This window comes from Balaenoptera musculus, chromosome 5 (assembly GCF_009873245.2).
Source record: "Balaenoptera musculus isolate JJ_BM4_2016_0621 chromosome 5, mBalMus1.pri.v3, whole genome shotgun sequence".
Taxonomy (NCBI): Eukaryota; Metazoa; Chordata; class Mammalia; order Artiodactyla; family Balaenopteridae; genus Balaenoptera; species Balaenoptera musculus.
The window spans coordinates 26,152,085-26,179,284 of NC_045789.1; the positions used below are offsets into that span (position 1 = coordinate 26,152,085).

Genomic DNA, 27,200 nt, shown 5'->3' on the forward strand with positions numbered 1-27,200 from the left:
TTTTCTTTTGATTTTTAAGTTCTACCACCTAACTTAATTATTTAAAAAAAAACAAAACGAAACATTGCAGACCATACCACACACTTTTACAAGCTAGATATTGTCTTTGGTTGGTCTTTTGTAACCTCTCCTCCGGAGTATTTAATATCAAATCAGACTTGAGATTATTAGTGCACTTGCCATGATTCTTTAAGAACAGTAAGGTTGCTTGTATACTCTTTCCATTCTGTGCATATAACAACTTTCTAAAAATGATTCTGCCTTTGCTGGGGTGTAAACAAATGCTTCTAGTCTGTTCTTTCATACTGGCCTTCATAAGTAACATTAAATTCTAAGGTGGCATGGTTGGTTAAGAACTCAGTGTAAAAGAAACTTTTCAGCCAAACTGGTAATATGTACCCAAGCTTTTGAAATTTGGGTTCAAGTGGTTAAACCCCAGACAGCCAGCTGTGTTGCCGCAGGCTGCAAGTGTGATTAAATCTCGACAACCAAGTAAGTTAGTGTATTGGCTGTGAGATGCGTGGCACAATTTCTGGGGAATTCAGCACATTTGAAGAGTCTCGTGTGCTCTATGTAGCTGTTTTTAAAAAGCATGTAATGTTTGTGTAAATTTCTCATTAACCTGGGCTTGGATCATTAATAGTCATTCTAATTAAGTTCCCGGTGTGGGGAACAGAGACTGAGACTCAGACTATCTTAAGAAAATGAGTTTTGTTTTGTTTTGCTTTTAAGAAAGTAAATGAAAAGAGAAAGTTAGCGGCAACTGAGACACCCCTAGGAGGCTGTCACTTTGTCCTGCCCTCCCTGCATTTCTGTCCTCTGGAAACTCTTTGATCCTGCTTTGCTCTCCCTCACATTCTTTCCTTCTTTCCTGTTTTCTTTTACGCTGCATCCTCTACTTTACGTGCTTTCTGCTGTCAGAGAGCCTTGGCCTCTGATAGCCCTGCGTGGCCTCGATTCCGCCCTGTGGCTCCTTTTTATGGGCCCTCGCAGCTTCCACATCTGCTGCTAATTGCCTTGTTCATTATTGACTCACTCCAGATCGCTCAGCGAAGCTTTGATTGGTCTCGTTTGTCTGTCCACACGAGGCCACAAGATAGATTGTAGGTTGCAGGCGAGCCCACACGCTGGCTGCTGTTGGGTCAAGGGCCCACCTTTGCTCGGACAGCTGGAAAGATGGTCGCACCCCCAGTCACCCCAGAGGCTCCAGCAGCAGAGCCATGATCAGGGCTGGCTATTTTAGAAACAGTGTGAGCATCCCAGGCTTGTTAGGTGATAACTTTTCCTTTTGTTTCTCTTGGTCCTCATTTGTTTTTAAATCTATTTAGACATCCCTCGTCGTTTTCTTCTTTGCATACAACACACAGAAGTATGTTTGGACATGTATAGATTTAATAATTGAGCCCGCAGAGGGTGGAAGGATTAAGATACAAGTGTCAGGAAGTCCGTGAAACATCGAAATCCTCATTTTAATGCTAAACTGGTTCTCTCGTTCTTTTCCTGTAATTAGCGCATGTTGGCAGCAGATCGCTAGTTTTTGACACCAAACGTAACCGTTTTATATCTTGAGGTCCCCACATAAATGTGGACATGGTGTGCTGTGGGCGAGGCATGGGGCTCTGAGTCCTTGCGGCTTTGCTCTCCTGCCCCTCCTTCCTCCCATCGGGCTCTGCATCACACAGTTTGATAATTCCCGGTATATTTCACAGTTAATGGTTTCATGTGGTAAGCACAATGCAGAGTCAGAAAAGGTCCCTATTTACATGTTGGAAAGTTTTAGGATCATAATGAAATGCTTTTAGTATCATCTAGGTCTGACAGAGTTCACGTACCCCCATATTATAGTACATATTATTTTATGTAGGCAGCATAATAAAATGGCATGTGTACTCTATATCATATATATTGTATATATGTGTAATTAAACCTCCCTATGTAAATATATAGCGAAAGTACTATATATTCTAGTACATGAGAGACTGTCCTAGTCCTCTAAACCAACCAATGGTGACCCTACTTGTAGAACAGAACAAAGTAGGTCCCTTGGTTACTTTTGGAGATTCTGTTTAGTCTTTAAAAAATTAACTGAGCTATTGAAAGACAATCTTGAGCTCATGGGCCAGATTACTGATTTGGTATCATTGCTTAGATACAAAATGAACTGAAAAAGCACCCAGAATAAAATTGCCACATAGTTTTTGACAAATTCAAGGAGAATAATGGGTTTAGCAAAACAGTAAAGAAGTTACTTAAAGTCTTAGTTATAAAAAAAGGGGGTGGGTTGCTTTTCTTATTATTACTCTACTTTTTAAAATAAATATGATACAAGAGAAGGCATGAGAAAGTATCTAATATTGCAAGGCAAACTTTGTCAAGTCACTTTAGAAAGGTATAGCCATTCGAGAAAAACATTTTAAAACCCAAATTCAGATCTTGGAGCAAAGTTTATCCTTAAAAACTTAAACCGTAAAACAGACGTCTTATTTCGTCCTGAAATTCTTCTCATGGTGCATAGCATCTAATGAGTCTGTTTTCATTTCAAATTTTGTGACATCAGATACATGGCTCTGTCTATTATTTTAGTATCTCTTATTAACTAAACCTCATAATAAGCAAACCTTATTCTATAAAATATGGCTTGATCAGTTCCAAAACTCAATACAACTAACTCAACACCCAGTATAACTGGTTTCTGTGATCGTCTTCTTGGGAAGGGTCTACAATAAATGAGTGACATTCTAGTCTTGTTTATACCCCCAATTATAGATGTCAGCTGCTGTAGTTAGTAGTACGGATGAGTTTTTCAAATACTTCTGAGTAACTGAAGCCTCAGAAATACGTGCATGTTTTAAACACTTACATTCAATGTATTTTCATGGACACTTTACCCAGTCACCCAACTGTGGTATCTATATTTTCACCCATACTATTTCTGTCACAATAGTATTTGTTCTGAACCATATCTTGTGTATATTAACAGAGGAGAAAATCATAATTTACATGTACTGTGTTAAATATTAGGAAAGCAGATGAGTCATTGGAAATGCAGGACAAATTCTGTTTTGATTACTTCAACTGAAACTTTTATATTTTAATGGAAAAACAACTTTGTAAAGTTTGGGAAATTTCTATAAGATATTGTGATTTCTCTTAAAGTAAGTTCTTACATAAATCTACCAGATTTCATCTGTGCACTTAACTGGGCCCATTCACTCTCTTTCTAACGTGATATAGCAGCTGTTCAAGCCTCAGATATGCTGTCTTTATATTTCGTTTTGTTTGGCTTTGTCCATTCATGGCTTTCTGCAGTAGATCTGACCATTAGTTGTTGTATTGGTTTTAAAAAAGCAGTGCGAGGTTACTTCTTGTGTTTTTGTACGTTCGTTTGGTTAAAATATCTTCAGGTCCTTCTGGATCTTCACTTTGGTATAGGAAGGATCCAGAAGACCAATCGAGGAGCTTCTCTAGGTGGATCTTTTTGGTATCTTTGCTATAAATATTTGCTCAAGAGAGCTTCTAAAGAAGTTTTTTGAAAGTGATTAAAAATTAACATGCTTTCGAAAAACTACTTTTATACTATAATAAATGTTTGGAAGATGGGTAAATGATACCAGTAAATATAGCTAGATTTTAATAAACAAGTATTAAAGTTTGACTCTCAAGTCAGATTTTTGGGTTGGTTACAGTTTCAAGGAAATGAGTACAGAGTGCATTTTTAGAGCACAGCCTCCACGTGCGGGTTTTTTTCCTAAATATTCCTGACCTTCCAATATAATTATCATTATTATAGTCCCCTTTATACAATGAGACTATTCAAACAAGTGTAAAAGTTTTTCAGTGTGCTACCTTGATTACTGCTTGGAATTAGAGGATAATAATGTTGTGAGTTATTTTTCTTCTTTCTTGATTTCTGAGATGCCTACTGGAAATAGTAGCATCATCTGTGAAACTTCAGATGAGTGAATAATTTAGGCTAAGTTAGACCTATAATGGTAGAGAAAATAAATTGTCCACTTTGAGTTGCATTTATGTAAGCAGTACCTAGTAAAAATAATAATCGTGTATGGACTTTTCAAAAAGGACCGCATCTGCTTCTTTGAAGCATGACCTCGTATGACTGCCTTGACCATATTTGGTATGATCAGCTTTTGAAACAACATTCAGTTGCTCTTATTTTCTTTTTTTTCCTTCAAAGGCAAACACAAAGTTAAGACATTGATCAAACACCACCATCAGATTATAAGCTTTAAGAGAACCGCAGTTCATCAAAACAGATTGAAGGGCCTCCCAGTCATAGGATGTACCCTCTGATAGGTCTGGGGTCTCGAAACCCAAGGAAGGACAGGTGGCTTCTCTAAAGAAGCTCCCGTTTAGTGGGAAAGTGGAAAAGTAAACACATTATCATAATTAGCACAGAAGGGGGCTTGTGGTTGAGGTTAGCTCTTGGCCCTGCAGGCTGTCTCCTCTGAGGAGAGTCTCAGAGGGTGAGTGGCAATGAAATGATGATAGAGGATCTTCTATCAGAATAAACAGCATACCCAGATCCTTTAAAAAGAGGGGACTGGCTCAGAGTCTTGGGTGGGAGGGAGGAAAGTATGAATGCAGGAACGAATGCCAAATGCCTGGCAGGTGCCAGCTCCTGGGGGTTTTATAATCCATGCTAATGAGTTTGGGCTTTATTCTGAGAACACCATTAAAGGGTTTTATGTAGGCAAGTAACATAATCAGGTCGGCCCCTAGAAAGCTCATTCTAAGATTTAAGGATACCATAGGGGAAAAATGGTATTTTTTAATGCAAACTGTTATAAAATCACACTTTTTTTCAGCATCTTCTTTAAAGAGTGCTTTGCCCGGTGTTCCAAACCCAGGGTTCTTGACGCCTCACTTTAGAGATGATCAGACAGGGAGGCATAACAAAAGTCCCTGTCCTGACTCGAAATTGCTGCCTCCACTTGGGGACCTAGAGTGAGTGATTTTTACAAGTTTGGAGGCCACTTGGAGTGTAAGTGGAGGCATACAGTGGGAGTTCAATTGCAGAAAAACAAACCAGGTAAGTGCAGCGCACATTAAAAAAAGGAAGCCAGGACTAAAAAACTTACAGATTCTTTAATTTTCTTGGATAAATGAAAACAAACTATTGCCATTATAAATAGAAAGTAAAATTGATACAGGGAAATCAGAGAGAAAGTGGAATCTAGAGTAACTCTTAAGAGATCTGCTATGGCAACTGCAGACAGAGGAAACAAAGCAGGTGTGGTGGGTCCCAGAAGATAAATTCCATTTCGAACACGCAGTGTGAAAGCCTACAGAACCTCCATGTGGGGTGACTTTGTAGGTATGCCAGTAAGGATCTTAGGGGAGATCGGAACCAGAGGTTAAGATTTACCAAGTTGTGCTCCAAATGAGGGAGCAGATCCCATGATCCAGAGATTGACAGCCCCGGGGGGAGATTGTTTTAACCCCTGAGGGTTAACGCACAATGGGGTGCCCTTTGCTAAAGAAATGCGTCATGTCGCTTTCTTTGTTCAAACCTAATCTAGCTAAAGCCTCCTTGTTAACTGTCTTGGATTTAAAAGCTGAGGCTGGGCTTCCCTGGTGGCGCAGTGGTTGAGAATCTGCCTGCTAATGCAGGGAACACGGGTTCGAGCCCTGGTCTGGGAAGATCCCACATACCGCGGAGCAACTGGGCCCGTGAGCCACAGCTACTGAGCCTGCGCGTCTGGAGCCTGTGCTCCGCAACAAGAGAGGCCGCGATAGTGAGAGGCCCACGCACCGCGATGAAGAGTGGTCCCCGCTTGCCACAACTAGAGGAAGCCCTGGCACAGAAACGAAGACCCAACACAGCCAAAAAATAAATAAATAAATAAATAATGATTAGAGGTGCTAATAATTAAAAAAAAAAAAAAAAGCTGAGGCTCAAATGAGTGAACACTGTTGACTCTTAGAATTTGAGAATCAGTGTATCCCCAGAGTTGGTTCATTTTCTGCCTTTGCTTTAGTCTTATCTCATACCCTTTAATTGTCGCACTTAAGTAATTAGAGAAACATTCCAGTATTTGCCTCTAGGCAGCAGAGGAGAAGTACGTACACCTTGGACTTTTTTTTCCTTTCTCTCCTCATAAATAATACTGAGCCATCATTTGAGTATCACTTTCATTTCTGTCTGGAACATAAATGTCAAATTGAGCCAGGCAGTAAAAATACAAAGAAATGAAGCTACCAAAATGCATGAGTGACTAGGTTCAATTCAGGGCAACATTTTCACCTTGAGGCGTTTGTCCTAAAATCAGCCTTAAGCTTTGCATGGAGTAGAAAATACATGGAAATTTTATAAATGCACTATTAAAAAATTCACTTAATATGGTATCTTTCTGTGAAGAATACCAAGGAGTACCCTTGAGAGTACTTGAGAGAGTTAGGAAATTTTCATGTTTTATAAGCTAGAAAATCACATTTTCAAGAACTTGTAGATTTTGGTCAATAAGGTGCTAGAGATCAGCATTGAATCAGCGAACTCTAATATTATTTTCCATCTAATAGAGGTCAACTCAGTTTTGTGCATGCCAAGAAAAAAGAGAATTTGGTGCCGTTGAGAATGAAGTAGTTTAAATTCCTGATTGAAATGATATTACTACTCTGGCATCCAGGCTTCTAGTGGGAAAAAGTATATGAGGCCAGCTGCTGGGTATTAAACCTGTACTTTTCATAAGGCTTTTCAGCAGTACTTTTACATGACAGAGATTAAACGAAAAAAAAAAAAAATGATGGCAACTGAATTTATGCTTTCCAATTCTCAAATTAAAGCTAGACAGTCAGCAGTTCCAGAATCTAATCCTTGCAAAATGGTGTCACAGGGGCAACCACTGAGTGTTCAGGGAAAAGAAATGCTGGTCTTGGTTTTGACTTTGGATTAGTAGACATTGTATCAATAGAACTTCTCTAGAAGGGCGCTTTCAGGTGGTGAAGGAGTAGTCAGATTAAGGTTTTTAAAACACCTCCATCAAGTTAAGAAAGTAGGCCTTGGTACTTTCGTATGAGACACCAGACTTCAAAGAAAAGATGTACTTGCGATCTGACTGAGAGGTTTTATAATTTTTTATTGGATCCAGTTTTCTAAGGCATGTTAGAAGAGTAACTAACATGACACATGTTTTTCCTCTCTTCCTCCAAATAAAGATAACAACTAACCAAGCAGTTATGCCACTAAAACCCTTCCATCTTTTATAACAGTTTGCTTATTACATTGTTGCATGCAGCTTCTGCGTTCCCATGGTATTGAGCATGAATGATATGCATAGCCAGACTGAAATAGTCTCCACAAACAAACTTTTGTTTATGCTTTTGAGATGTAACATGTCTGCTCAGGGCTCTGTTGCTTTTCCAATTAAAAAAATAACATTATATTAAGAGAATCTTCTTTTTACCAATTAGGTCAAAGTCCTAAAATTTTAAGACCCAAACCCCATGGTTTAGAGCGAACTGATTCACAAACCATAGGTGACTTTGCTACAAGAAGAAAGGGTATGTACTTTAGCACCGCATGCTGGATGGGGTGTTGGGAATTTATTTATTCTGTGATGTTGTTTCCTTTAAAAGTAAGGGAGAAGAGCCTTAAATACTATTTTGTTGTAAATAAAACTTCCCAGCATGTAATTTCTAAAGTGAATGCTTCCCATAATACACAACGCGTATATTTGTTATGCCATTAACAGCAGCATGTTAAATATTTGATAATATATGATATTCAGTCTTTTCCTTTTGCATTATTCTTTTAACCTTTTAGACATCAATAGAGTGTTTTCTTTAAGCTTGTGAGTTCCAATTGTCTCCTGTATTTATGTATAATGTATATATTCTGTTCTGAGACAATGTACAATCATTTCCATGGATTCATTACTTTATGCCATTACTTAGAATTTGACAGCTAAGCAGCTATTAGCCTTCGTGTTTTAAAAAAAGTGAAAACATCAGAGTTAAAGAAATGCTTTCAAGTGAGCACAGCATTCTGTACGTGTCCATTTTAAGTGTATAGGTGAGCAAAATTATTTTAACTCAAACTTAAATCAATGTAGCCTTCAGAAAATCTCATCGAATTTTTTTGTATTTGAGTTGCCAAAAATACTTCGGCCTCAACCCCAGAGAATCTACATATTCCTTTAAAATGACTACCTATTTTTTAGTTTGAAGGTAATTGTAACTTGGTTGATTCAATGTACACATATATGGACAAAGAAAGAGTAGAGGAGGGATGCCTGGAAAAAATGAAGACTTTTTCTGGAAGCTCATGCCATGAATTTCTGAAAACTGAGTCTTACTTTAAGGGCGAAGAGCTCTGTGGAATGTATACTGGCAGAGTAATTAATTGTCCACTGCAAAAATAGGGTAAATAAGCAAAGACAACTTATAAATAAAGCTAATAAGAACATCAGCATTTATTTTTACTTAATTTGTTAAAGGATATTGTTGGTTAAATTAAGCTAAAAATTTGAGGCAATTGTTAAATTGTGGCCTTTTCTCAGAGCAGAGTTTGAGCATAAAGATATAATTATTGCTTTGTCTTATTTGGTTCCAGACTGGGCCTGAATTAATTTAAAAGATTTGGTTATTAATTCTTTTTTTTCAGTTTTTTGTTTTAGCGAAGTTTTGTGTTTATTGCTTCCTAAACATCATTTTATATGTATAGTTGTATAAATGATGCTTCAATGTTGATGGTGAGGACTGTTTTTACATAGAAAATTAAATCTCCGTGTTTGAGGATAAAGTTAGTGAAAAAAACAAGATAAGGAAATAATGAAAAGTATAAATCAAGTAACTATGAAGGAATTGGGTCACATTAGTCTTTCTTGTTCTCATTAAGTTTATATTCATAAAATATTTACTTAAGAAGCAACATGTTGTAATAATAGAGTTTTATTTAGACTTTCAGTCAACAATCAGGAAACATTATCTGATTTAGCTTTTGCCACTAATTTTTTAGCTGTGTAACCTTGGAAAAATCACATAACATCAGTGAACTTCTTTTCATGTGTGAAACTAAGCTGGTGCTAGGTGTACTCTGGCTATAACGTATAAAGAGAGATGTAGAAAGAGGGTCTTGTTTTGTTTTCCAAATTTCTGTATGCTAAAGTCTCTTTTTTTCTCTTTTGTTTCAGTCAAGCCAGCACCTTTAGAAATAAAACCTTTGCCAGAATGGGAAGAATTACAAGCCCCAGTAAGATCTCCCATCACTAGGAGTTTTGCTCGAGAGTAAGTCTTTGTTTAAAATACTTAGCTTGATTGTTCACTGTAATGGAGAGTACCTAGAACAGTGGTTCCCAAAGGATGGTCTGGGGAGCCTCCCTTTTTGGGGTTCTGTGAAGTCAAAACTATTTTCATGAATATACTAAGATGTCATTTGCTTTTCCACTCTCCTTCTCTCATGAGTGTACACTGGAGTTTTCCAGAGGTGACATAATATTGGACGATATCGTTGTGACAGCTAATAGTGTATGTATTTGTGTACCCTTGTCTTTTAATTTTTTTTTTCTATTATATGTAATGTGGTAAATATCAGTAGATAGCACCCATATTAACCAAAGTTCCTTGGGGTTCTCAATAAATTTTAAGGGTGTGAAAGGTTCATGAGGCTAGAAATTTCTGAGAACTACTGCTCTGGAAAATACGGTAGTTTCTTCTGGGGATTATTTAATGGAGATTCATTTAAATGTATATGGGGAAATGAAAAGAATGTTTGTAGTTACAAACCTGTGTTGAATGTGTACGTGTGTGTGTGTGTGTGTGTGAATATATGTGTGTGTGTGTGTATATATATATATATAGTTTTTTTAAATAGTAATTCTTAAATCTTCCTTTTTATATCTATATCTTTCTACTTATCCCCCACATCACTAGCAATACTTTTTTGTTGTTCTGCAGAAGGTACTTTGTTGTTGTTTTTTTTTTAACATCTTTATTGGAGTATAATTGCTTTACAATGCTGTGTTAGTTTCTGCTTTATAACAAAGTGAATCAGCTATACATATACATATATCCCCTTATCTCCTCCCTCTTGCGTCTCCCTCCCACCCTCCCTATTGCACCCCTGTAGGTGGTCACAAAGCACCGAGCTGATCTCCCTGTGCTATGCGGCTGCTTCCCACTAGCTAGCTGTTTTACATTTGGTAGTGTATATATGTCCATGCCACTCTCTCACTTCGTCCCAGCTTACCCTTCCCCCTCCCTGTGTCCTCAAGTCCATTCTCTACATCTGCATCTTTATTCCTGTCCTGCCTTTAGGTTCTTCAGAACCTTTTTTTTTTTTTTTTTTAGCTTCCATATATATATGTGTTAGCATACGGTATTTGTTTTTCTCTTTCTGACTTACTTCACTCTGTATGACAGACTCTAGGTCCATCCACCTCACTACAAATAACTCAATTTCGTTTCTTTTTATGGCTGAGTAATATTCCATTGTATATATGTGCCACATTTTCTTTATCCTGCAGAAGGTACTTTGATGCTCAGAAATATCCCTTTACAGAAGCAGACTTGAAGACATAGAGAACAAGCTAGTGGTTACCAGTGGCGGGGTGGCGGGGTGGGAATAGGGTGGGGAAGTGGGAGGTACAAACTACCTCCCACTACAAGATAAGTGGGAGCTTATCTTGGGGGTAAGATAGGCTCGAGGATGTATTGTACAACACAGGGAATAGAGCCAATATTTTGTAATAACCGTAAATGGAAAGTAACCTTTCAAAATTGTGTAAAAAATTTAAAAATTTTTTAAAAAAGAAAATATCCCTTTACAAATAGCTATAAATATTAGTTGTGCATTTGAATGTGTGTGATAAATTGTACAATAATGCGTACAATAAATGATTGTAAGCATAAATGTTTCTGGAAGAATGTATACCATCACTCATTTTTAGTTTCGAAGCGAATTGAGAAATTTGGTCAGGATGTGTGTTTGTGATGGTCATCTCTGTAATCAGCTCCTCCAGGTTTCCCATGTCTCCCCGGCCGGATTCAGTGCACAGCACGACTTCAAGCAGCGACTCACATGACAGTGAAGAGAATTATGTTCCCATGAACCCAAACCTGTCCAGTGAAGACTCGGTAAGTAGAATCTTCTCTTAACGTCTCTCTTCCTGAGCAGCCCTTCTGAATCATTCACACTAGACCTTTCTTGCAGTCCATACACCTTATTACCCTTCCATCTTTCTTTACTTAAGGAAAAAGGATAAAAGACAACTTTTTAAAAATGCTTTTGGGGGCTTCCCTGGTGGCACAGTGGTTAAGAATCCACCTGCCAATGCAGGGGACACAGGTTCGAGCCCTGGTCCAGGAAGATCCCACATGCCGCAGAGCAACTAAGCCCGTGCGCCACAACTACTGAGCCTGTGTGCCACAACTACTGAAGCTCGCGCGCCTAGAGCCCGTGCTCTGCAACAAGAGAAGCCACCGCAATGAGAAGCCCGTGCACCACAACAGCAACTAGAGAAAGCCCGCGCGCAGCACCGAAGACCCAATGCAGCCAAAAAATAAAATAAATTTTAAAAATTAAAAAAAAAAAACTTCATATAAAAATGCTTTTGAAAAACGGCATCATTAAGTCTAAAACCAATAAAGGGTCAAAGTGTAATATTAATATCTATAAAGTAGATACAAGTTAGTTAAAAATCATAAAAGTTTTCCAGTTATATTTCTTTTAAGATGTACTTCACTTTTGAAACCATTCAAGAAAATACTTTTTACTGGAAGCATTTTATAATGCATTTCTCCAGACCCACGTCAGCGCACTCAGGGTGAAACAATCTTATGCCGAGGGTTTTTAATAATCATTCAATAATACATCCTTAGGTAAGGCTTAAAGATCAAAAAAGACCTGTTAAAACCTGATTTACTTCAGACTGACTGTTATTACCCCAAGGCCCAAGAATTTTGTAATAGTAGCAAGCATTATGTTCCCCAGAAATCAGGTAGTTGCCAGAAAATACTTCAGATGTTTAAAAATACAAGCCAATTTTAATTTTTTAAAAATCTTTTCCTTTTGCTTTCCCTCAAACCAGAGTCACTGCTTGCTCTTATTTGCTTTTTAGTAGATAAGTCTATCAGTTGGCATTAGGATCCCCTCTGAGTAACAGAAAATAAGCAAATAACAAGGACTTAAGACAGATGTTTATTTCTTTCTTATGTAGAAGTCCAGAGAGTCAGTCCGCGGTTGTTGTGGCAGCTTTTTGTTCCAGGAGCCCTCGGGGATCCTTGCCCCTTACTGCTCTCCAATCCGCTGTCCCCTGGGTCTGGCTCACAGGCTCAATAGAACAAGATGATTCACATTCCAGGCTGCAGAATGGAGGGAAGGAAGAAGAAGCAAAGGATGCAGCCCAATTGCCTCATAGAGAAGGTTCCCAGAAACTGCTGAGTACAAACTGTTGACCAGAACTTAGTCTCTGGCCACATAAACACGAAAAGGACTGGAAACTGTAGCCTTTGTACCGAGGGACAGTGGGCCCGGCTAAAAATCCCCTTCCCGGTGGAAAGGGGAGAACAGATCATGGGGCACAACCAGGCAACATCTGATAAGCAAATACCTAATGTCAAAATTTGGCATGAGTAACATTTTAGTGACTTTATTTTCTTTAAAACAATTCTGTTCAGAGAGTCAATGTCTAAAGCCCAATTTTTTCATTGAATTTATATCTTTAATGGACTTTAGGCAGAAACAGGTTTCTCACGACCATTTGTCAGGGAACAAAATTAAGTGATTTGAAAAGCCTGATTTGATGCTTGAACTAATTAACTGTAAAATATTATGAAATTCATAAAGTGTTCAAAAATGAATAAGATAATTTAAAATATTTATGTCAACCCTGAATTAGAATACAAACGAACTATATCAATAACATTTTCACTAATGTTTCAAGGTAGGGCAATTTTTATTAACTGACTTTCACTTCTGGATTCATAATTTTTCCATTTGATGAGTAGTGTTGTATTATTTTTATTAACTTAATTTTTTTCTTCATTATAGTAAACAGACTCTAGTAAGAGTCTAAGTAAATCCTCAGTGCTGCATTGGAGTACATATTGCCCTCAATTTTCATTTTTAGGTGGTTAAATGAATTTTTTTATTACAAAAGTAATTCTTTTCTGAGATACTAAAGAATCTTTTGTTTTGCCCAAAATAGTAAATAAACATAAAAATATTGGAAAGGACCTGTAATAGGAAAGTTTGAAAGTATGATTTGTCATGAGTAGGTGTTAGGTGAAGGGAAAAATCTAGAAAAAAATCCGTTACAATCAGAAAGTCAAAGGAAAGGAAGATATAAAATTGTTCTTTTATATAGTATAACACTAAGCCAGAAAGGTAGTTTTACCTGCCAGTAGAGGTGTCTAAATAACCACCAGATGGTGAATTTCTAAGGTACTGAGGCCCTAAGGGTTAGAAATAAGCAAAAACGTCCCAAGTGAAAATATCCATCTGCCATTCACAATAGAAAAGTCAGCTGTGCCATTTCCATCTTATGCCAGCAACTGCAAGGGCTCATCTTAGTCCAAACAACTTTTCCTGAGGAATGAATGTGATAGTTACAGCAATATTTCCCACACCTCTTGGAATTTATTGTATCAGTGGAGTACCATAGAAGTTCACAAGGTCTAACATATGCTCAGGTTGATGAAGTCGGTAAAAAATTAGTCTTGGAGAAGTTGAAACAGGATTGGATCAAATCTGGTTTATAGGGACAATGAAGATTAAATTCTGTGCATTGAAATGTTGAAGCACAGTCTGTTTCCTACACTGGTGATCATGGAGCAGACAGTGTCCAATGAAACAGTGAATTGGTGATACTGCCTGTTCATTTATACAGACATCCAAAGTCAAGCATTCGTGAAATGAACCCTTAATGTGACGCCTGAAATTCAAGTGACAGTACATCATTACTAAAGACATATATATTGTTTGTAATGACAACATCAAAAGTATGTTCAATAATTTTATGTATTTTTTTCAAGAATTTTAGAAAAACAAAGTACTACTATATTTTTTCTTTTAATTCACAGAACACTTCATAATAACTCTTGGAATCTTAGGGTTTTTCTAAACTGTTTTGGAAAAACACTGGGTTAAAGCCTAGAATGCAGAGACAAGCTGTTCCCAGTTGAGATTAGATTAGATCAAGAGCAAATAGACTTTTTTTGTAGGGACACACATTTTAACAATACTTGAAGATGAAAAATTTTCCAGCCCTAGTAATTATTAGACAGAGTACAGTTGAACTAGCAATTCTGAGAAATTCTCTTTAAGAACAACTTACTGAGATTAAACATGTACATCATATGAACTCAAGGGTTTCTTTCATAGCCTGCAACACCGTGAATAATTCTAGGGGTTTCCAATTAGGGAAATTTCAGGTATGGGCTCTGTCGTTACATTTGAATACAAAATTTTACACACACACACACCGTGCAGTATGGCTTGGTTTTTTTACGTGAGAATGAAATATAGAGTCATTTGCAGAAAAAAATTTCAGTTTTTTCATGAATTAGAAGAAAGAGGGGGAGGGGATAGCAATTTATACTAATTGAGCACTGACACTTGCTTACATTTTTTGTGCCCTACATGTTACTGTCAATATTTTTTTAATGTTTTATTAGCGGTAGTTGATAAATTTGGTTTAAAAATCTGTTCCTACAAATAGGGCCATCACATTCAGTAGTGCAGGTTGTCTACTGCGTACACATGCCGCATACGGTGTGTAGGATATACAGTAGGCCGCACACATGCTGCATCTGAGTACATGCGACCCAGACCATGTCCCCCTCACCAAGAGTAAACTCAGTGTTTTCCTAGCAATTGTCCTTTCCCTAAGTCACAGCTTAGTCTGTTTAACCCAAACAAAATGGAGTAGCAATATGAAAGAATCAGCAGAACCAGATTTATGCAGTTTCCAAATCATGTTGTTCATCCTAACAAGTATAAAATTGTCAAGTTGATTACATCGTTATGGTTTTCTTCAAAAGTGTAAGCTAACATGTGAACAATAATACCTATGTGATAGAAGCCACAGGGATGAAAGTCCCTAATGAATATGTAGTGTCCTGAGAAGTCAAGAACATTCCTAGGTGAGGTTAAAAGCAGCAAGGCATGGAAACAAGTCATTTGTTGGAGCACATTTGAAGACTGTCATGATCAGAGTAGCAGGTGCATGTAGGGACATAAGTTCACATCGTCCTTTCCTTTTTATTTAGCATTGATCTTCATGTTCCTAATAACCTATTTCTTTTTCATTTTTCTGCCTCAAGCTTTTTCATTCTTGTTGTTCATTGCTGTCCTCTCCCTTCCTTTTTTCTTTTTCTTTTCTTAGAGAGGAGTCCTTCTGTTGTACAGTTCCTATTAGGACAGAAAGGGTAAGAAGACAGAAAATTAAGTGGTAAAAATTCCAGGTGGTTGAAACAAAACAGACTTTATTAATGGAGTCAGTATGCATAGCCCTTAGCTACCATACTTATTCTAAATTGATTTTAGTGTGAAAGCCTTTAACTCAAATATAGAACTTTAAAATTTTTTTTAATTTGAGAGGTGAGCTCAGGGTCTTTCTACTCTGCCATCTTGGTCGATCCCTAAAAAAATTTAATTTGAAAGCATGGACTATAAGGATCCTATAGTTAAAGAATGTTATTGAGAACAGATATCACTTTAATAGCGTTGAGTTAGAACTATTCCAACTGGGAATTCCCTGGCAGTCTAGTGGTTAGGACTTGGCACTTCCACGGCCGGGGGCCTGGGTTCAATCCCTGGTAAGGGAACTAAGATTCCTTAAGCCGTGCGGCACAGCTGGAAAAAAAAAAGAAAGAAAGAAAGAACTGTTGCAGTTAACTGTAGCTTGATGGCCCAGTCTTAGTCTGAACCAAGTTTTACTTTTCAAACTACTTTTAGCTTGCTCACCTATGCTATGTTTTAATCAATTTTTAAAATATTGCTTATTTTTCCCCATCCTAAAAGATTATTTAATTTTCTAAGGAGACATTTCTTCAAGCTGTGTCCTCTTAAAGTTAATATTTAGGTTTGAGTAGATGGCAAGCAAGGTAATAAGCAGTATGTCTCATGAATGTTTGACAGTTGATTTTGTTGTATTTTACTTTCAGAATCTTTTTGGCAGTAATAGTCTTGATGGAGGAAGCAGCCCAATGATCAAGCCCAAAGGAGACAAACAAGTGGAATACCTAGATCTAGATTTAGATTCTGGGAAATCCACGCCACCACGTAAGGTAAGTGAAACCTCATTCTTTAAATACACTGAGCTTCCATTTGAAACCTGAAGAATCGGGTCTCCTTTGGGGGAATTTTCTTAGTATGTTTAATTTAAATTTAGTACTATTACTTAATGCTTTTTCATAAATCACAAAAGTGTTAGACTGATAAATTTATTTTTTCATCTCTAATGGTATGGAAGTTACACACTTTGTACTCTCTTAGTGATTACCATTGAAATGCTTACTTACTAAATTCTAAAGTTCCAAAGTTAATCATGGTCTTCACTCCCTTTCCGATGTTAGCTCAAATTACTCCTTTTCTGACTTTCTTGGTATTTTTGTCCAAAAGTTTTAGGGTTTTTTGTTGTTCTTGTTGTTGTTACACTCACAAATTAGACATTAGTAGTAGTAATATTCTTACTATATAGACAATGTTTATTTACATTTTCCTACATGTTTACCAACTTCTTTTTTTATCATTCCTTCTTGTGTCTTAGACCTTCCTCTCTAATCATTTTCCTTCCTCCTTCCTCTAGAAGTTCTTTTCATGGAAGTCTGTTAATGGTAAATTCTTGCGGTTTTTGTTTAACTGAAATGTCTTTATTTTGCCTCATTCTGGAAAATGAGTATTGAGGGTTTTGCGGGGGGAGCAGTTTGAGTTCACAATTCTTAATTGACAGTAAGTTTCTCTCAACACATAGGAGATACTATTTGCTGTCACCTGGCTTCCATTGTGTTCCTGTGAAAAGTATGCTGTCAGTCTAATTGCAGTTCCTTTGTAGGTAATCTGTCTTTTCTATCTGGCTGATGTTAAGATCTTTTCTATATCTTTGGTGTTCTGCAGGTTCACTACACTGTGTCTAGACATCTAGACATAGATTTTTCTTTATTTATCCTGCTTGGTAGAAGTTGTGCAGTCTTTATTTCTGGACTCATATTTTTTGTCAGTTATGGAAAAGTCTGAATCATTCTCTCCCTAAATATTACTTTTCCACTATTCTCTCTCTTCTGTCCTTTTAGGTTTCTGATTAGACAGTTAGGACTTCTCATTCTGTTTTTCTTATCTTTTACCACTCTTTCATATTTTCTATTTTATCATTTCTTTGCTTACTTGTAAAATTTCTTTAGATCTGTCACCAAGTTCACTAATTCTCAATTCTTCTGCTTAACCCATGTGTTTCATTTTTAATTTCAGTATTTTATTTTTCACTGCTGAAGTGACATTCTGCTTGGCTTTTTTTCCCCAAATATGCCTATCTGATCTGAATAGCTTCTTACTCCTTTTTTGTTATCTTATTCCTTTTATTTTTCAATTCCTTTAAACATTTTATACACGTATTTTATACTATTTATGCAGTAATTTCCATATCTGAAGTCCTTGGAGGTCTGAATCTGTGTTTACTGTTTCTCACACACCTGATGTCTTGTTTCCTTGTATGTTCATACATTTTTATTGGGAATTTATTCTGCTAAGCATATCTGTGGGAAACCTGCAGACCTAAATTTGCTTCAGAAAGGATTTGCATTTGCTTCTGCTAGGAAGCAGGTGATGCTACCACCCTAGGACTACCGCAGTTTCCTTCAAGGGTCCCTATCCTAACAGGATAGTTTAGGGTTCCGCATGCCTCCCACCCAGGCCTCCTGATTGCATTGCTTAGTTGACGTTCATCCTGAAGACGACACCGTCTTGACCCTTTAGCAACTCTCTGCTCCCTCCATTTCCCTCACACCTTGGATATTTCCCTTAATTTCTAGTGAGCCCAGCAACGCGTTAATAATTACATTTGTTTTAAGTTAGTGAGTATCTAGTTGGATTTTATATAGCCTGCCATTCTTGAAATACTCCTTTTCAAAAAACATTTCTTAACTCTGAAAGTAAACACCTGTACCTGTTCTCAGGACTTGAAAAAGTCAAGCTTAAGCTAAAGGCTAAAAGCAAGCTATGTCTCTTAAGATGAACCAGGGGTCTGCTCTCCTTCTTTTCTAAGAGTTTCATCTGTTATGGGAGCATTAGTTTGAATTCTTAAATATAATAATTTTAAAATTAAGGGAAAAACAGAGTACAGTTAGGAGAGAGACAACATTGTTAAACTGAGGTAGTTAATGTGATTTTTTGGTGACCCAGTAGAATTTCAAGAGTTATTCACAGTGCATATGTGTCTGTGTTTTAAGACTGGAGTTCACGCAGAAGCACCGCTTTTTCTGTGGAGGTTTATGGGTTTTTTTCCTTTGCTTTTTAGCAAAAGAGCAGTGGCTCAGGCAGCAGTGTAGCTGACGAGAGAGTGGACTATGTCGTGGTTGACCAACAGAAGACCCTGGCTCTGAAGAGCACGCGTGAAGCCTGGACTGATGGGAGACAGTCCACAGAGTCTGAAACGCCAGCCAAGAATGTGAAGTGAAAACGCCGCTTTAACGTCTCTGAACAAAAGAGGGCCGAGCTGTAAGGAGAAATCCTGTTTGACCGAAGATAACTTGACCCTTGTACTCTAGGTAGATCCTCAACGGAACAGAGTCGAAGTCAGAGGACCTTTCAGACTTAATCAAGCCATTGAGCGTGTAAATGGTGCTTTGTGGTATCTGAACAATTCATCACATGTAAATAACGTGGGAAAATACTGTTGTTTGGTTCCCAGAGAAACATTTGTTTCGTAGTTAACACACTTGTAGTATTACTGTATTTATGCACTTTTTCATTTAAAGCATTGGTTTGGGTATTCCCGAATGGACCTTAACATGATTCTTTTGGGAGTTCTTGTTTTTCCTCACACTACTCTTAAGAACAATGCTACGTGAACTAAGCTACTTTCCACTGGGAAATTGCTCTTTCAGCTGCAGGGTAACAACGTGACGTGAGAAGTAGATTCACAATATACCTTTCTACCTGAAACTTAACGGGGTAACCGTTAGCTTAAACTACAAAGTAGAGTTGGACTCATCATTCATTGCCTTCCAAAATGCTAAGCATCATGTACCTACTGGTGTCAGGACTTTGTTCTCTGGTTCATGGACATTTGGTTTTCAGTGGTGGAACTTTCTTATATTTTGTTAATTACAGTGTTTTGGGCTCATTAAGTGAAGATTCTGCCAGGTGGGATCTTACACCTTGGAAAGAGTGAATAATCACACTATCAAGTAAGCGTACAACTCACTGATGGCATGTGGTGACGATGTGCTCTCACATTTTCAACATGTATTAAACTTTACGTTCTTTGCAAAGTGTAGATTATATAACTAATCAGGTACGTACCAGGCACTGATGTGCTAATACACTAATCAGGTTTAGACAGTGAGCTTTAGTTGTATTCGTGTTAGTCCTCTAACGCTGGTTTCCAGTTTGGAATTAATGGCACAATTGACATTCACTGTTAGTTATAGCAACATACTGTGATTTTTAATTAGACAGTCATTCAGATTTATTACTCTAAGAATGAAATTCTGTCTTTTGACACCATAGTGCCCTTTCTATGATTTTTTTTAAACTTTACTTAATATTCTTCTTGGCCTTATCCTATTTAAATCCCTATGCAATTAATATTTTATATCTGCATTTTTTTAAAAAAAATAGATGTTATATAAGTGATTCTCATATGTAGCACCTATTGCTTTACCAGTAAAAGAATTAAGGATTTTGTACTGTGATTTATATTCACTGCCCCAATTCAAGAAATATTGGAGCCTTGCTATAATGTGAAATCTTATAGTCACGGACCTCTTCCAACCAGATTTCTGAAACCACCAGAGGTATCGTATAATTCTGTCTCACCTATAACATGGTCCTATAGCAAGACCACACATTATCTATAGTAAGGCTACAATTTATCTGTCTTGGCTTTGCAATGTAATTTAGAAAGCAGGTATAGTTATTGGTTTGATTGGTTTTTAACTAAGTTACATACAATCTCTTATGTACTGATTTGAGACTTACTAACAGTGTTTGGAGGGGGCATAGAGATTGAAGAGCCCACAGCTGAGGCATGTTTCCCTCCATGCAGACCTCTAATGTTGCCTGAGTACACAGATGTGCCCTGATTTCTGGCCCCTTGGTCACCGTACTGTGTCTAATCAATGTAATGGGTTTATGTCCCCTCCATGAGCTAAAAACGTTCATAACAAGATGAATTGTAGACAAGTAACATTGGATGCTTTTAAATGTTTGCTTCTTTTTAAACAAAAACTAAAACCCAGAACTGAATTTTGAGGTGGATTTTTAAATAAAAAAACATTGTTTGAGTTTGCTGTGAGTAAGCTGTTTTATAATGAAACCACAAAATAGAGTCGAAAATCATTGAAATGTGCCTCAACTGTCAAAACACATAACACAGTTGATGTGTGAAGATACCAAATTGTGTTGCATGGAGGATAAACATATTTTGAGATTTAGAACACAACAATAAATATATTGTTAATTCAAAAATAGAAATCTTGTTTTAAAAGCTACCTATCAGAAGAGTCTAAGGCAATAATGAATTTTTTAGTGTAATTTCTCAATTTTTTACAAGTTACCATTTTGAAGACCCACAGCACTCAAATCTGTAGAAATTTTCCCATTATGCAGAGTAATTTAAGAATTGAAAATTAGGCAGTTTGTTAAACTAAATCACATTAAACATTGCATTAACAAATTAAATGAAAAGACAGTCTCTTATAGAGCAGTATTTCCCAAAGACTTTTTAGCACTAGAATCTCTTTTAAGTAAACTCTTGTGTAAGCCCAATATGTAAAGCCTGGAAGGTCCATTTGATCAGTGTAACTGTATTTTGAGTCCACATTTATGTTTACTTGTCTTAGAACATTACTAAGAATAACATTTCTAAGTAACACAAATGTGAAATTGAGGTTATAGATAGTTGGTGATACCTTAGCTGCCAGTCTGTTTCTATGCCTTGTTTTATTCGCATACTATCAAGAGAATTTTGCTTCATGCAAATGTAAGTGAGTACAAATAATAATAGGGTTTAAACACACATTTCAGGAGATTCTTTAACTAGAGATAGGTAAAGTTGTATTCCCAGGTTTATATAAAAGTAAATTATCCTGCTAGTGGAAGTTTATACATAAGCAGCCTCCAGTGTGGTAAAATAGTATATGTAACACATTAGAATGTGCATTTTTACTAAGGTTTTAAACTACACACTTTTATAAAAACAAAATTTGAATCAAACTCTTTAATACCCCTGATCGCCCACAAGAAGCTGAGTTTCGGCCAGGCATGGGTTGAACACCACTGGTTAACTGTGTAACAGTTGTGTTATAAATCAGAAGTTTTCTTCCCCCACGTTTGATGCTCTCTACCTTTTATTCCTTATTTTGAAAAACTGTACAATTTTATGAAAGTTTGAATACCAGTGCTCAGCTCTGCTTTCAAAACTCAAAATTCAGACTTGAATAATTTAAGCTATTTAACCCACAGGATGCATCACCTTAGAAAGCTATAAAAGTGGTTTTTATCTACACTCTATACGTTTTCATCTTTATTTTTATCAATACCATATAAGCTACTGTGAGCATTTTAGAGAATTCCATAAAGGTACTATGAGTGTGTGTATGTATATATAGCATTGTATTTAATCATAGACTAAGTTTAATTTGATATAGAAATACTGCCATACTTGTACATTAATGTCATAAGTCATAATTCCCTCTAGACTCTTAATATTTAATTCATCGGAGGTCATAATCTTCATAGTCATAAATGCATTCAAACTGGAAATTGAACACCAGTGTTTGTTTTTCTTTCTCTTTTAGTGGGAAGTTGTCTGCTTTCCCCCTTTAGCGAAAACAGTATTTTTTATATTTTGTTAAACTGTTGACTACTTTATGCCTGTACACTATACCATAGGCATAATTCTTAGATATTCCCAAATACTCTTAGTGCCTCCTTATTTGGCCCATTGAAAGTATTGGTGTTAGTATTTCGAATGAATTATCCTTTAAAAATATACTAACCTTAAACATTTTAGAAACAACAAGGGGGACTGAATCTTTTTATTCCTATCTTTGGGTCATTGTGATAGGTCTTATCTTCCATGGTTAGATAAGCAGTCTGGTCTGTAAAAGGACTGACATAACATGACCAAACCAAATGGATACAGAGAGAGAAAGGGGCATATCCCAGGATAACAGTTATTGTCAATAACATCAGCTTTCTGTAAATCTGTATATAATTTAAAATACCAACAACTATGAGGTGAAAAGCCATGGTGCAAATGAATGTTGTAGACATCATGGACTTGTTCTGATGAAAAATCACTTGTCGGGTTGTTGAGATGATTGGTTTTAATCTGACTAAATATGTTTATATATCACTACAGCTTGAAGTAATTTAGTTCATCCTCCATAGACTTATCTTTCTTTAGGATCAGTATAATGCATATTGTGAGTTTCAACAGACTGTTGCGTCAAGGGATTAACATAGCTTCTGGCTTCCTTTACTAAAAAGATATGGCTTTGTGTGAGTTCTTGTAACCTAAATCAATTGTTGATAATCATTCCAAATTTCCACAGCAAAATCTTATGTATAAATTTATTTCTCCCCTCTTGCACATCTTCTTTTGTAAAGATCCAATTGTAGATATTTTGTGCTACCAAATAAAACTTTTCAAACAATTTGGTTTCAAGACCTTAAATAGTCAATTTGGATACTGAAACTGTGACCCAATAAGGACATAAAATTTCTATTTCCAACCCTTCCTTAGAGTCTTTATCTAAATCAAAAACCCAATTCTGCCGTTAACTACGCTTCCCAGTTCTACTTCTATAGGGTCACTCATTTTCTGCAGTAAGGATCCCACTAAATCATGCTAAATATAATAGTCATGCTCTAACTAAATAGGAAAAGCTCCTGAGATCCAGTTGCCCTACACGTATGCGCGTTATTCCTTCATGTAGCGAATGCTACCAGCACTTTGTTGAGTAAAAGGCCAATGAGTAAGGGCCTGTGTGCAACCTTTACCATCAGGAAATACATTCCAAACATGACTTGGGAAATGATAGCTGGCTGGGCTTCTTCATTTCTAGGAAAGTTTTCAGACACCTCCAGTGCTTCATAAAACCCCAAGAATTACCATAAGTCGCAGCATTTTGCAGCTCTGACTCTGTCATTATGTCATTAGATCATACTTGGGAAGTTTGGGAAGAAAATTAAGTTCCTAAAGTTTATTCCTATAATTCATTAGACAGGATTTTATTACTTTTAATCATGGTTATGTTGGTGATTCACTCGTAGCTCAACATGTCTCTGATTTTGTGTGTGGTGCCCAGAGCATTTGGAGGACTCAGTATGTGTTGGTACAGAAAAGAAAAAATCACATAAATGTTTTAAAAGCCCACTTTCTCCAATATGGTACCATGATGGTTAATGTGTCAACTTGGCTAGGCTGTGGTGCCCGTGTGTTTGTTCAAACACTAGTGTAGACGTTGCTGTGAAGATACTGTGTAGATGTGATTAACATTACAATCCGTTTAGGTAAAGCCGATCACCCTCCATAGTGTGGATGGGCCTCATCCAATCAGTTGAAGGCCTTCAAAGCAAAAACTGAAGTTTCCCACAGAAGAAGGAATTCTGCCCCAAGACCTTAACATAGAAATCCTGTGTGAATTTCCGGGCTGCCAACCTGCCCTACAGATTTCAAACGTGCCATCCCCACGATTCTGTGAGCCAATTCCTTAAAGTAAACCTCGATTTCCATAGAAAGATACACAGCATACGTGCATGGATGGATGGATGGATGGATGGATGGATGGATGGATGGATGGATAGTTTCTTTCTCTGGGTCTACTCCCTATTCATTGTGGGAGGAGACATACAAGGACATGAATACCAGGAAGTAAGGATCGCTGGCAGCATCTTAGAAGCTAGCTATCACAAAGACAGAGTTGAGTGTTAAGAGATGACACCAAAGATAGAGGGCCTTAAGGACCAAGGAACTCAAGTGTATTGAGAATTAAGAACTTTAAAATGTCAGAAGACAAAGCCTGGAAAGAGTAGGCCACAGGAAGTCAGGAGATAGTTCTGAACCTGGGTCTATGAGTTTAGCTCTGTGTCCTTATAAATTACAAAGCTATTCAACAGTTATTGAGACACTGTGTTTTATATTTACTCTTACTGAATCCTCATAATACTGTGAAGTAGGGAACGTTATTCTCTCCAACCTTCAAGTTCCAACTTAAACAATTCCACAAGGCTTTCCCTCAACTACCCCACCCAGAGGTGCTAGCTCCTTCCTCTGAAAGTCACAAAATTGGCAAGTCTCTTCTGATTTTCACTTTTGGCTTTTGTGATGGTATATTAATTTGCTAGGGCTACAATCACAAAGCACCACAGACTGGGTGGCTTAAATAACAGATTTATTTTTTCACAGTTCTGGAGGCTAGAAGTTAGAGGTCAAGCTGTAGGCAGGTTTAATTTCTTCTGAAGCCTCTTTCCTCGGTCTGTAGATGGTCGCCTTCTCGCTTTACCCTCACTTGGCCTTTTCTCTGGACATGGGAATCCTGGTGTCACACTCTCTTCTTATAAGGACACCAGCCATATTGAATGAGACCCTCACCTTTATGACCCATTTAACCTTAATTTCCTCTTTAAAGGCCCCATCTCCAAAACCAGTCATATTCTGAGGTATGGGGGGTTGGGTCTTCAACATGAATTTTGGGTGGACACAATTCAGTCCATAATAGATGGCTGTGTTTAGCTCATCTACCTAGCTATATGCACCTTAGGATAAAAACTATGTCTTATCTGTCATTACATCAGTCACAGCCCTGGCAGGAAAAGATGGCACATTCAAAGGAGTAATTGAAGAGAGTTGGATGAAGAAACTGTTGCAAATCTGTAGATTGGGTGAAGGGAACAAACAAGGGGTGGTTAAAAACCCCTAGCAACAGTAAGAAGCTATCAACACTTTGAGAACTAAGGAGGCAAATGGAGGGTGCTGTTACTGACACCCAGCAAGAGCTGTACGCCAGCAGACATTTCAGTCTTAGGTAAGAGGACACAACCACTACCAATGGCAGACCAGCAGGGAGGGAGTCAGGTTACCTCTCCTATGACTTGCCATTGGCTAAAAACAACCAGCGGCCAGAAATAACCCAAGAGATGTAATATCAATACATGGAGGTCATCTTCTCAGGGCACATGGCAAGGCGGAGAAGGCAAGAGGGCAGGTCAGACAGAGCAAACAGAGAAAATCCTTCACAATCGTCATATTTATTACCGTGTCAAACCATCAAAGAAATAAAGGGTCTTTGGTAAGATTGGCTTGCTTAACAGCTGATCCAAACTCTTCCTAGAGTGCCATCCTGTACTTCAGACGCTGTAAGGATAAAAAACTACATTTCCCAGACTTCCTTGCAGCTAGGGCCCGGCCCATCCTCCACTTTCCACCAGTCACATTCAAAGTCAGAAACAGTTCAGTGGAGCGGGAGGCGGAACTCTGCGAAGCATCAGTATTGTTAAATCTAGCTACTTACTTTTAGTAGATGAAGCGATGGGTTCCTGATCCTTGGTCGACAGATAAGATGGCATATTCTTGGAGCCAACATCTGTGGTGGCAGCTTCCTGCACCCTCATGGCGCCATGGGCACGTGATCCTGGATTCAGCCACTAGTGAGGTGGTTTCGTGAACCCAGATTCCTGATTGTTTCCATGTCTGGCTCTTCCGTGGCATTGTTCTGAGAATCATTCCTAAAGGCCTATACACCTGCTAGTGATTGTTAACTCTTTATTCTCTATAGTAAATTTCTTTTGGTTTAAAATTGCTACAGTGGCTTACCCCTGTTGAAAACTGACACGGGCCAGTTTTTCTGCCTCTTGCATTCTGGAATATATTTCTTTCTTATTCTCATATTGCAAAACTGTATAACTAAAGAGAATTGGGGGATGGTGGGAGAGGAGAGGAAAAACACTTGCAATCTGTGTTACTTCCCTTTCTTTGCCTGCAAATGTGCAGATGGATTCTGCTTTTCGCATTTACTGCTGTCATAAATATCTTCCCAGGTGTTAAGCATCTATCTGAATTGTTATTTTAAAGACTGAATAATATCCCTTCAAATATTTTAAAATACTCAATGATATCCAATTTGGATACAGGTGTGGGGAGGGGAACACTGGCATATACAGTAAGTCCCCTACATACGAATGAGTTCCATTCTGAGAGTGCATTTGTAAGTCCAATTTGTTCATAAGTCCAACAAAGTTAGCCTAGGTACCCAACTAACACAATCGGCTATGTAGTACTGTACTGTAATAGGTTTATAATACTTTTCACGCAAATAATACATAAAAACAAACACAAAAAAACATTTTTAATCTTACAGTATAGTACCTTGAAAAGTACAGTAGTACATGGGACTTCCCTGGCGGTCCAGTGGTTAAGACTCTGCACTTCCACTGCAGGGGGCACGGGTTCGATCCCTGGTCAGGCAATGAAGAACCCACATGCCGCGTGGTGCAGACAAAATATAATAAAAATTTTATAAAAAGAAGAGTACAGTAGTACAGTACAACAGCTGGCATACAGAGGCTGACATCACGTAAACAGGCAAAAAGAGTTACTGACTGGAGGAGGGAGAGGAGGTGGGAGAGGGCAGAGCTGAGGATCATCAGCAATAGGAGACGGAGGGCAAGCTGCAATTTCACTCACACCTGATGATGATGGAACACATGTTCGAATCTTTGAAAGTTCGCCAACTTGAAGGTTCGTATGTAGGGGACTTACTGTACTACCACTGGGAGCAAAAATTGGTACAACTTTTTTTTTTTTTACATTTATTCCATGACTGTTTATTGAGAATCTACATCATGCCCAGTACTGTGCAAGGCTGAGTATTCAGAGATGAATAGACCCAGTCTTGTTCTCCATAATTCACAGTCTAGTGGTACAACTTTTTTTAAAGAGCAGTTTATTATTACAATTTTAATGTCTTGAAACTATACTTAGCCATTAACCAAGCAACTGAATTTTAAAGAATTA

General features: G+C 37.5%; 1 protein-coding gene across 5 annotated transcripts in view; it reads left to right on the forward strand.

Moving 5' to 3' along the window:
- Positions 1–22,839, forward strand: part of GAB1 (GRB2 associated binding protein 1) — a 126,354-nt gene extending 103,515 nt beyond the window's left edge. For 2 of the 5 annotated variants that reach the window (XM_036852599.1, XM_036852600.1), the window contains 5 exons: positions 7,432–7,521; positions 9,153–9,246; positions 10,971–11,094; positions 16,126–16,248; positions 18,474–22,839. In XM_036852599.1, coding sequence (XP_036708494.1) covers positions 7,432–7,521; positions 9,153–9,246; positions 10,971–11,094; positions 16,126–16,248; positions 18,474–18,632 — 590 coding nt within the window. In that variant the 3' untranslated portion in view covers positions 18,633–22,839. Of the gene's footprint in view, positions 1–7,431; positions 7,522–9,152; positions 9,247–10,970; positions 11,095–15,344; positions 15,388–16,125; positions 16,249–18,473 lie in introns of those variants that run through there. The other 3 variants (XM_036852602.1, XM_036852601.1, XM_036852603.1) reach the window with 2 other exon arrangements.
- The last annotated feature ends 4,361 nt before the right edge of the window (positions 22,840–27,200 follow it).